Raw genomic sequence first — 12,010 nt, forward strand, 5'->3', positions numbered from 1 at the left:
TCTCCGGCCAGATGTCTCCTTGGAGACCTGGAGGAGGAAGAATTACCTGTATCACAGAAGACCCTTTCGAGAATAGTATTTTGCTATGCCAAGAAAGCATTGGCTCTAAAATGGAAAAACCCAGACCCTCCCTCCCTAAAGTTGGTTAATAATGCCTTGCCAATGTATAAACTCACATATCAAGCCAGAGGTAGCAATAAAAAGTTTGACAAAGTCTGGGGAAAATGGATTAAAAATATATCTGGAGATATTGAGATATAATAAGCCTCACTGATATTATTCATGACAGGGTGACAAAATTGACAACTGTATAAGATGTGAAAGAACAAATGCCATATTTGGAACATAGATGGGATGCATATTACTGGGGAATAAGAAAGAAACAATAAAGGAAGACGTGTGAAATAAACAATTTATTGGTTAGTTTCTAGGAAAGAAATGATATACATAGATATTTACAGTTATGTGGTTTAAATAAATGATCATAGTTGTAATGTAATTCATTGACATTGTATGAAAAAATGAAATATGATATGAAACTGTAAACTCTTGTGAATTTCAATAAATTTACCCTTTAAAAAAAAAAAAAAAAAAAACATGAACCTGTTGCCTTGTCCTGCATGCTTTACTTTACTTTAATGGAGGTCCTTCCAGGAACAAGTGCCATCCTGTAAGGTAGATTGATTACATGACTCTTCTCCACAAACCCTGGAAGTTAGGATTGTTCATCAAGCAGCAGCAGAACCAAGAGGTGGAGAACACAGAAAATAAAGGTGCCATTTGGCACCTCATGGGGCCCACTAACTAAGGTATTCATAATTAAATGCATAAGAAAGAAGATTCAAATATGTCAACGGTTTCTGATTAAACACTGCTGGGAGGGCATACAAGGACGTCCTCCCGTATGAGTGGTTATACCGGGCTAATGCCTGCACCTACAGGCATCAACCCGGTATTGTTGTTTTTAGCCGGAGATTCCCTGCACCGTAAAAACAAGCATAGCGACAGTTTACCCGCTTGATTGTTATTACAGGCGCTGGGAGGGGAGGAATCTGCCGGCGCCGGAAGTCGACCATTGAGATTTCGGAGGAACAGATAGTCCCCGGTCAAATCTATGACTCTCGGAGGCCCAGGCGTGACGTTATGACATGTACTCGGCTGGAAAGCCGAGATCTTTCAGCTTTTTTTTTTTATTTCAGGCTTTCCACCCTGGAGGGATCTTATTGACCCTAGATCTCTCCATAAACAGGACCTGTCATGCACTATTCCTATTACAAGGAATGTTTACATTCCTTGTAATAGGAATAAAAGTGATAAAAAAAATTAAAAATAAAAAAAATGAAAGAAAGTGTAGAAGTAAAAAAATTTTAAGTGCCCCCGTCCACGCGAGCTTGCACGCAGAGGAGATCGCATACGTACGTCACACCCACATACGAAAACGGCATTCAATCCACAAATCTAAGGTATCGCCACGAACATTAAAGCAAGAGCAATAATTCTAGCCCAAGACCTCCTCTGTATCTCTAAAACGGTTACCTATAAAAAAAAATTCAAGCGTTGCCTATGGAGATTTTGAAGTACCGAAGAAAAGCATTTGAAAAAATGCTGCGCAAATACCATGTGATATAAAAAGTTGCAACGACCGCCATTTTATTCCCTAGGGGCTCTGCTAAAAAAATAAAAATTAAAAATTAAAAACAACAACATATATAATATTTAGGGATTCTGAGTAATTTTCTAGAAAAATTATGATTTTTACATATTAGAAGCGAAGTGCAAGAATTGGCCCGGATGGGAAGTGGTTAAAAGGGTGCATTCTATCAATACCTTGCAAAAACTTCTGCCTCCAAAATACAGACAATCAGGATTATTTTTTAAGACATAGAAGGCTTATACTGACTAATCAGTATTCATGTTTAAATGATCTTATTTTAGTAGCAAGAGAACTGCTAATTGCACATCATATTCCATCTCTGCATGACTTTAATGAAACCTAGATAAATATGTCTTTGAATCTATAAGATGGAATGAATGTGAAAAATGATTTTACCTGTCAGGATAGTAACCCCAGTGAAGAAGAACCTGCTTGTCACGCTTCAGTATGGGTCGCACCCATTCTTCTAAATACAGAAAAGCATAACAAATATTAAGCACAGCTCTCTAATGGAATCAAGAGTATATGCATATCACTAATACAGGGCATGTAATGTGGTGGGGGTTGACATTCTTTAAACTCCTTTTTTCTCCCATTCAGCCCACCTGAACATATATACCCAGATTTTTTTGTTTTTTGTGACAAATAGAAAATCCCCCCCCCCCCCAAATGTATCTATATATATATATATATATATATATATATATATATATATATCTCTATCTATCTATCTATCTATCTAGATAGATATACATACATATAAAAATATATAAATGGGGCTGCAATGTAGAGTGTTGGAGCACGAAGCTGAGTGTTTGTTGTGATGCGACGCATACTTTACCCTTATTGCCACATACCCTTTGAGGTCTTTGATAGTTTGCTGCACTTACCCCATTGTGGGGAGTGTTTTTTATTGTAAATAAAACATTTTAAACGTTATTACACCATCAAGTTTTTTCTCTCATATATTCTTTGGAGCCGCTAATGGAACTGTGCATCTGGTAATCATCGCTGAGCCGTGGGATGGCTCCATAAGCGTGTTTAGACTTGGTTTAACAGCTAAGTCACACGCTCTGAGGTGAGCAAAACACCTGGGGGGGGGGGGGGGGTCACTGGATGGCACCGGAGCACGGTTTCATAGCACACAGATCATTAGAAGCATGCTGGATTTGCTTCTATGGACATTTATAATTGCACTTATGTGATATAATTATTGGATTCACGGATCACTTTGCAGCATCGTTATATGACTGTATATCACGTTTATTGGGTGGCACTGGGCACTTTTTGCATTTTATAACACATTATGGTATATTCGCTGTGTCATATATGCACTTTGCACTTTATTGTGTATATTTATATTTGATGTTTTTAGTTTATATTATTTTGATTTATTATTCTCATATTACAGGTGATGTATCACTATTATTCTATTTTATGTGATTTCAGCACAATATTTATGATTTGATTTTTCTGATTTTTTAGAATAGTATATATGCATGTGGTATTTATTTATACACTTTAGCGCAGCATATTTTTTCCTTTTCACTTTGGTGCACGGTATATGAGACGTGATCTACACATGCGGCTAAATGGTTACTATTCTCCAGGCATTAGATGATTGTGGCTCACAGGGTTCTTTTCCAATTTTGTCCAATTCAAATGTACAAGGCAACGCTCCTGCTAAAATCAACATTTCCTTTGCAAAATAGCACTTAAATGGGAGTCAAATTCTGACCTTCCTCCAAGTTGCCAGGAACTGGAACCACCACATGGGAAGCATGACTTTTGTCCTCGGTTACAGTACCCTAGAGAGGAAACAAGAAATGCTGCTTAACCTGGAGAAAGGAAACACAACACACAACAACGCTCAGTGTAATGATGAATTAAAGTATATATCCAGCGAAAGAATACGTGAAAGGTTAAAACTGTTAACTGTAGTGGAGCCGTGACTCTACTATAGGTAATAAGAGGTCAGCTGATAAGCTGAAGCGTTTGCTGGAGAGGTCTGCATAGCACAGGGTAGGTAAGGAAATATATGGCCCTGTGAGTAATTATAGCCATGTATTATAAGATGATAATACCAAATTTAATTTATAACAACCCTAATAAATGTGTGCAAGGGGGCTGCAAAGGGATCTCATTAGTGAGCTTTTGTAAAATTATCCTTCATAACAGTCAAAGTTCCCCACTACACACTTTACCAATACATCCTGAGAGAAGGCATTCACACTACTAGACAAAGATTCTCCCCACCACTAGGTAAGTTGTGCTTTTTTCACTATTATGATCCACCTTAAAATTGCAACATTTTAGTTAATGGCAAATCACAGTTTTTTACACATTTACACATCCTCTACAGATACTGAAACAGCCTACTGGAGAGACAAGGTACGATGATCAAAGATGTCAAGGAAAGTGTTTTCCTGATGCAATCATCTTTAAAATGTGTTAAGGGCGATGCCCCAAGCTCCATAGATACTGGATGGGGGTTTTTAACAAGGTTTTCCAAACAAATGTTCCTCTTGATCTGCTATGTTGCCTCCTAGGCATATGGGAGGAGCCAATTCCAGAGGAGATGACAAGGACAGCCTTCTCTTGAAGCTTTGTTCCAAGCTAGGAAAACAATACTTTATGGGATGGAAATCTGCCACTCCTCTGACTGTTAAGTTCTGGATTCAACACATGGTAATACCCTTATCCTTGAATGGTACATATATCAACACAGGGGACGGCCTGGTAAATTTGATAAACTATGGGCCACCTGGCTTGATACACTGGGACTCCCAAAGAACTTGTTCAAATGAGGCTGCTCCACAATGCCCATAGGTACTCATAGGCACTGACGGGATGAAGGGTGTTTAACAATGTAGGAAAACTATAGGAAAAGTTTAGTTGTTGGTATACCTGCCTGGGTTAGTAATGTTTCACAATTGATGGTACGCAATGCAATTACAATGATATGAATATTCACTCTTCTCTGGTTATTACGTGATGTGGCTATTTGCTATGCAATTGGTTTCAATATGACAAACTGAAGTATATTGCAGTATTTGTTTTGTTATGCTTTTTTATTTTACAAAAAAAACCTTATGATTAAAAAAAAAAAGTGTGTCAAGGACGAGTAAAGCTACAGAGGACAGAATAAATGCCCGTACCTTTTCTCTTTCTCTTTCATTGCTTTTAAACAAAAACAAAGAAACAAGTTTGCTTTAATGCCCAGCAGTACATATGTTTCGCCTTTCCATGCTGCTCAGTTCACCCACTAGGAGCAAAGACCGGTACCCTCTTGATTTGGAGAGCATGTGACTCACTCCATGTAACAACACTGGACCAATCACTGGAGCTGTCACACAGGTAGTGATCCGCCCTATATAAGCTACAGATTGAGTGACCTGTAGCTTACACAGGCTACCAGGAGCTGAACAGAGTGGTGGGAGAGTAGAAAAAGAGGTACAGTATGTGCTTCCAGGGAAGCAGGGGATTAAAATGAACCTGCTGCTTCTGAAGAAAGCACAGGTTCACTTTAAACAGAGTTCACAATTAGTCAAAACAATCATTAGATGTAAGAGCTTATGTTTGTACTGCCCCATCCCACTATTCCTTTAATGCGATAGGCAGTCTCACTGACCACAAAGTTATATCTCTGGATATATAGATGGTTTTGACATGCACTTTTTACTAAGGTAACGTTTTAATCCTATGAGCAGTTAGAACTATCGAGGTTTGTGACAGGTTTATTTTAACAGATGACACACTTCAAAATCTTTTTAACTCCTTAATGCCACCTCCCAGCAGTCCTTTGAGTGGGTTTTTATGACCCAGGGCTCACGTATCATGTGACTGCTGTCATTTGCTTTCACATAATCGGGAGCCCATCCTGCTGGCATTCCTGGTACAGCTCACTCAATGTGCTGGGAGAGCGTTCTCAGCACACAACCTCTTGCTGCGGTGAACAATATGTTCTGGGTGTTCAAGCTAATCCTTTTTGCCATTGCATATATGCATTCAGCAAGTGGTTAAAAAAACGTTCTGAGACAATGAAGAAGAATAAGTGTTACATATTTTCTAAATTACCTCCAACTAAAATGAGCTGCGCATTTGTTAATTACCATAAGTTTCAGATTATTAAAAATCATACTGAAAAAAATAAAAAAACATTTTACCTGATGTCTTTTTACAATGTCCTTCAGCTTGCTCTGGAGTTTGGTGTCTATGTCTGCATGAAGATATATATTTGGTCGAGACAGACAATTATTCTGTAAAAGGGAAACAAAGAGTAAAAATTCTACACAGTGCTAGTGTGGAATCAATATAATATGTAAGTAGAGAATTACACTGATTGATGTATTATGCTAATAAAAGCAACATTAGGGAAAAGTGTTACCAAACCCAGGACCCTACATTCACTATATCTGGTCTCCCACAGTACACAGAACATGGAAATGCAATTATTTTAGTAAATATAAACTGCTAAATATCTTTTCTCATCAACAGTAAATAGCAGTCTTGTGACTTCTATCAGTGTCCGGCCGAGGACTGGTTAAAGTCTGTAGGAGTGGAGTGGTTTCATTCTCCTCTGACTGTCCTATGAGGCTGCTTGCGTCTTACTTTCTGTCTGGACAGTGCTGATTGGCTATGTGCTGATCAAATGCACGCTTCCAAGAAAAAAAACTCTCTAGCAATAAACACCAAACTTAGCATGAGCAGAGTGCCCCCATGGCTCTGTACTATCAGGAGATGGATTGGGGAATGTGAAAGAAGGGGAGGATCAATGAAGATAGGATCAAAACAGCCTTTCTTTTTTTTTTTTTTTAACACAAAGCGGAGGATAATAATATTTTAGTCTACTAAAATACAACTAAAACTAAAACAATTTAGATGACTAAAATACGACTAAAACTAAAATGGCATTTTAGTCAAAATATAGCTGCAACAGAAACTTCAATCGGATACATACAGATATTTAAAGTGTAACACAAATCCCACATTATATCACAAAATAAGTAAAGGAAGGATGACACTACCTGCACAAGGGACTTTTCAATGGTCATGAACATCTCCACATTGCGGTCCATACGAGATGGGTTTTGAAAGTCAAACCTGCGCCTGAGAAGTTATAAAAAAAATGAGATAACTTAATTACTGTCATTACTGTGAATATGAAACCCCCTACCCAAAACAAATTTTACAGTAACTGCTAATACCATCTAGTGAGCTGAGCAATAATATTACCTCTAGCTACATAAAAGACAACTAGTGGGGACTTCCCCAAACATAACTCTAGCCAGCTTGGCTTTCAATAAAACAGCTTAAGACTACAGAGGAACTCAGAGCTGAACAGCCTTATTAAAAAGATGAAAGCAATGGGTTTCTGAGCCTGAACAACATTGTCACAAAAAAAAGAAAACATTTTTAACTCCAAAAAAGATTAGTCATCAAGGGTTCAGAGGTGGCAGAACCCCTCCAGTATACAGCTACACAAAGTGCAGGGGCTTTATAGATGACATCTATAGACACTAATCAATGCATCCATATTCATTAATAAATTAATAATTTAACTTAATTCTGCTAGTGTGGGTACCTGAATTTGACAGCCTCTTGGAACCCACAGTACAGGGGGCTCAGGCTGGGGAAGAGATGGTAGGGCTGGTAGAACAGCTCCCATATACAGGTGCATTTCACAAAATTAGAATATCATCAACAAGATAATTTCAGTAATATAATTCAAAAAGTGAAACTCATATTTTATATAGACGCGTTACACACAGAGTAATATATGTAAAGCATTTCTTTCTTTTAATTTTGAGGATTATAGCTTAGAGCTATTAAAAAAACAAAAATTCATATATCAGAAAATATGAATATTACTTAAGACCAAAAAAAAAAAAAAAAAAAAGGATTTTTTATACAGAAATGTGGGTTTACTGAAAAGTATGTCCATGTACAGTATAATATGCACTCAATACTTGGTCGGGGCTCCTTTTGCATGAATTACTGCATCAATGCGGCGTGGCAAGGAAGCAATCAGCCTATGGCACTGCTGAGGTGTTATGGAAGCCCAGGTTGCTTTGATAGCGGCCTTCAGCTCATCTGCATTGTTGGGTCTGGTGTCTCATCTTTCTCTTGACAATACCCTACAGATTCTATATGGGGTTTAGGTCAGGCACGTTTGCTAGCCAATCAAGCACAGTGATCCCAAGATCATTAAACAAGGTATTGGTACTTCTGGCAGTGTGGACAGGTGCCAAGTCCTGCTGGAAAATTAAATCTGCATCTCCATAAAGCTGGTCAGCGGAGGGATGCATGAAGTGCTCTAGAATTTCCTGGTAGAGGGCTGCACTGACTTTGGACTTGATAAAACACAGTGGACCAACACCAGCAGATGACATGGCTCCCCAAATCATCACAGACTGTGGAAAATTTTGCATATCAAAATTTTGGAAATCAAGGTCCCAGAGTCTGGAGGAAGAGTGGAGAGGCACAGAATTTTCCAGCAGGACTTGGCAGCTGCAAAAGGAGTCCCGACAAAGTATTGAGTGCATACTTTACTGTACATGGACATACTTTATAATAAGCCAACATTTCTGTATTAAAAATACTTTTTTTATTGGTCTTATGAAATATTAAAATTTTCTGAGATACTGGATTTTGGGTTTTCACTAGCTGTAAGCCATAATCATCAAAATAAAAGAAACAAAAGTTTGAAAAATATATCACTGTGTGTAACGCATCTATATAAAATATACGAGTTTCACTTTTTCAATTGAATTACTGAAATAAATTTACTTTTTGATGATATTCTAATTTTATTGAGATGCTATATACCTCTTTATTCACTGCATTATATATAAATATCCCGATAGCTCAGTTTGGCTGGACGGCCAGCTCTACAAAGGGTTCTGGTTGTCCCAAATGTCTTCCATTTAAAGATTATGGAGGCCACTGTGCTCTTAAGAATCTTAAGTGCAGCAGAAATTTTTTTGCAACCTTGGCCAGATCTGTGCCTTGCTGCAATTCTGTCTCTGAGCTCTTCAGGCAGTTCCTTTGGCCTCATGATTCTCATTTGCTCTGACATGCACTGTGAGCTGTAAGGTCTTATATAGACAGGTGTGTGGCTTTCCTAATCAAGTCCAATCAGTATAATCAAACACAGCTGTACTCAAATGAAGGTGTAGAACCATCTCAAGGATGATCAGAAGAAATGGACAGCACCTGAGTTAAATATATGAGTGCTACAGCAAAGGGTCTGAATACTTAGGACCATGTGATATTTCAGTTTTTCTTTTTTAATAAATCTGCAAAAATGTCAACAATTCTGTGTTTTTCTGTCAATATGGGGTGCTGTGTGTACATTAATGAGGAAAAAAAAATGAACTTAAATGATTTTAGCAAATGGCTGCAATATAACAAAGAGTGAAAAATTTAAGGGGGTCTGAATACATTCCGTCCCCACTGTATATATATAGTAATAGGAGGGACAGCTCAAAGCAAACCCAATTTAATCTGACAAATTAAGTCTTCTGTGTTTTACATGAATGATAATGGTAGAATATTCACACATACAAGTAAGAACAAGAAAATGTTATAGCACTTTATCCATAGAATTGTAACAGCAATTGAAAAAAAAACATATTGTACAAGTATCTGACTCGGCCACTCCAAAATGCACATTTTCATTCTCCAAAGTCAGTCTTTGGTGGATTTACTTAAATGATTAGGGTCCCTGTCCTGCTGCATCACCCATCTTCTACTAAGCTTCAGCTGGCAGATAGCCATCTCTTAAAGCTGCCCTCTGAGGCGGTAAATGCAAGGTGGATTTTGCCAACCGTGGGAGGGCATCATTCCAAATAAAGGAACCCACACATTGATCCATCTCCCGGAAGACCGAACCAGGCACCCAGGTGGGGCAATTAGGAAATGCATAATTATATTGGGTTAAATCACATTTTGAGAACGCTGATACGACCTATTAAGTTGAGTGGAATGTTAGACCAAGCAGCACATTTATCCCAAAGTTGCAAGAGAATTGGATGCAAATTAAGGACAGGAAGGTTGGATAGGTCCTGTCACACCTGAATACCCAAATATTTGAAATTCATCCACCCACCTTAGAGGGAAGGGGATTGCATGTGTCTGGACCAAGGGAAAATGGACTTAAACCAATTGATACGGATCCCCGAAAACGACCCAAAAGAATTCAAGATGTCTAGGGCAGCTTTAAGAGATGGACAGTATTTTGCAAATATAAGACGGTATCATCAGTGTAGAGAGACAAATTTTCTTCCAGGACACCTATCCTAAGGCGCCCTGAATCAACAGTGAGTCCCTCACTAAAATGGCCAAGGGTTCCAAGGTAAAGGTGGATAGGCTAGACGAGAGAGGACACCCTTGAATAGTCCCTCTGAAAATTGAAAATTTACAAAAGACTATTGTTAGTTCAGACCCGGTCTTTGGGAGCCTGATAAAGCATAAACAACCACTGTAAAAATTTTGGCCCAAAGCCACATTGATACATCACCTCCCAGAGATAGACCCACCCACTGAGTCAAATGCCTTTTCAGGGAGAAGAGAAGCAATAGTTCCAGAACGCTATTAGAGTGTTGTATCACCAAATTAAGGAGAGGCATCTAAGATTGACGTTGCATCCTTCCCAGACATAAAACCAGTTTAGGGGTGGAAGCACCCATTAAAGAATAAAACACGAGAAAAATGGGTGGCTAAGATTATGGCATCATCGTTCAACATAGAATCGCGCTAAACATATGAAAATTTTTTTTGCATAGAGTGAGTATACTCTCACACCAACCGATATCTAAATGGCCATATGTCCACATATGTTCAACCATATAAATAGTGAAAGAAAACCTAAATATCAAATTATATATTATAATATATATATATATATATATATATATATAAACATATACTAAAAGTAATTGCGTGACAAAGACAATGGGCCAAATAAATTCTGTCCAAAAAGCCTACACAGCAGTATCACCCATGAACTGTAAATAATGATATAATAGAATGTCCATCCATAAATAGTGGGATCTTCGGAGTTAAATGAAGAACTAGTGCAAAAGTCCACCACCATTAAGTAGAGGGTTACTGCTTACCGGAAGCCCATGATCCCCTGCTACAGAGGATCAAGGGAAGCCTGTATAGAGAAAAGCTCTCCAGGGCATATCAGATAATCTAATATCCTCGATAAGTTAGGGATGATAATGTGGTTTCCAGAGACAGCAAACAGAACTCATGACACTCCAAATCTCCTCATTTCGTTTCCAACTCTGCACACCCCTCCCAAAGTTGAGCCATAGAATCACTTTGGGAGGGGTGTGCAGAGTTGGAAACAAAATGAGGAGATTTGGAGTGTCATGAGTTCTGTTTGCTGTCTCTGGAGACCGCATTATCATCCCTAACTTATCGAGGATATTAGATGTATCTGATATGCCCTGGAGAGCTTTTATCTAAACAGGCTTCCCTTGATCCTCTGTAGCGGGGGATCGTGGGCTTCCGGTAAGCAGTAACCCTCTACTTAATGGTGGTGGACTTTTGCACTAGTTCTTCATTTAACTCCGAAGATCCCACTATTTATGGATGGACATTCTATTATATCATTATTTACAGTTCACGGGTGATACTGCTGTGTATAGGCTTTTTGGACAGAATTTTATTTGGCCCATTGTCTTTGTCACGCAATTACTTTTAGGCAAAATATATATATATTTTTTTTTTTTCAGGTGTCATGCCAATTTGATATTTAGGTTTTCTTTCACTATTTATATGGTTGCACATATGTGGACATATGGCCATTTAGATATCAGGTTGGTGTATGAGAGTACACTCACTCTATGCAAAAAATGTTTTCATATGTTTAGCGCGATTCTATGTTTTTCCATTTCTGATCACTGTATTTATGTTGTGCAGGAGAATTGCTGCTGTACTAATTTTCACATGCTATTCCACTGTTAATCTTTGGGATTGGGTATATGTGTTCAATTTTGACAGACCTTAGCGCAGTTTTCATTTTCTTTTTTCATCATCGTTCAACAGGCTAGGATTTTAGTATCAAAGTTCTGAATGATGCACAGTCCCTCTAGATCCTTGCCTGGATTGGGAAACAGAACAATAACAGCCTCCAACGCAGACCTGGGGAGGGATCCCTGGGAGCTGAACAGCTCAAATATGGCACTAAGCCTAGGAGCCAGAAGCTCAATATATTGAGAGTAAAATTCAGCTGTTATACCATCTACCCTGGGGGTCTTCCCAGTCTGTAGGTGGCAAATGGCTTCTTCCAAATATAGGTGGTACCTAGCAGAAGCCTCTAGTGAAGGGAATATAATCCCATCC

General features: G+C 38.4%; 1 protein-coding gene across 6 annotated transcripts in view; it reads right to left on the reverse strand.

The window, feature by feature from the left end:
• Positions 1-12,010, reverse strand: part of SMARCC2 (SWI/SNF related BAF chromatin remodeling complex subunit C2) — a 157,013-nt gene that overhangs the window by 123,514 nt on the left and 21,489 nt on the right. For all 6 annotated transcript variants that reach the window (XM_073613982.1, XM_073613986.1, XM_073613985.1 and 3 more), the window contains exons 4-7: positions 6,682-6,763; positions 5,821-5,913; positions 3,393-3,462; positions 2,051-2,120 (exon numbers count right to left, since the gene is read on the reverse strand). In XM_073613982.1, coding sequence (XP_073470083.1) covers positions 2,051-2,120; positions 3,393-3,462; positions 5,821-5,913; positions 6,682-6,763 — 315 coding nt within the window. The remainder of the gene's footprint in view (positions 1-2,050; positions 2,121-3,392; positions 3,463-5,820; positions 5,914-6,681; positions 6,764-12,010) is intronic.

The sequence above is a fragment of the Aquarana catesbeiana genome, linkage group LG02 (assembly GCF_042186555.1).
Source record: "Aquarana catesbeiana isolate 2022-GZ linkage group LG02, ASM4218655v1, whole genome shotgun sequence".
NCBI classification, from domain to species: domain Eukaryota; kingdom Metazoa; phylum Chordata; class Amphibia; order Anura; family Ranidae; genus Aquarana; species Aquarana catesbeiana.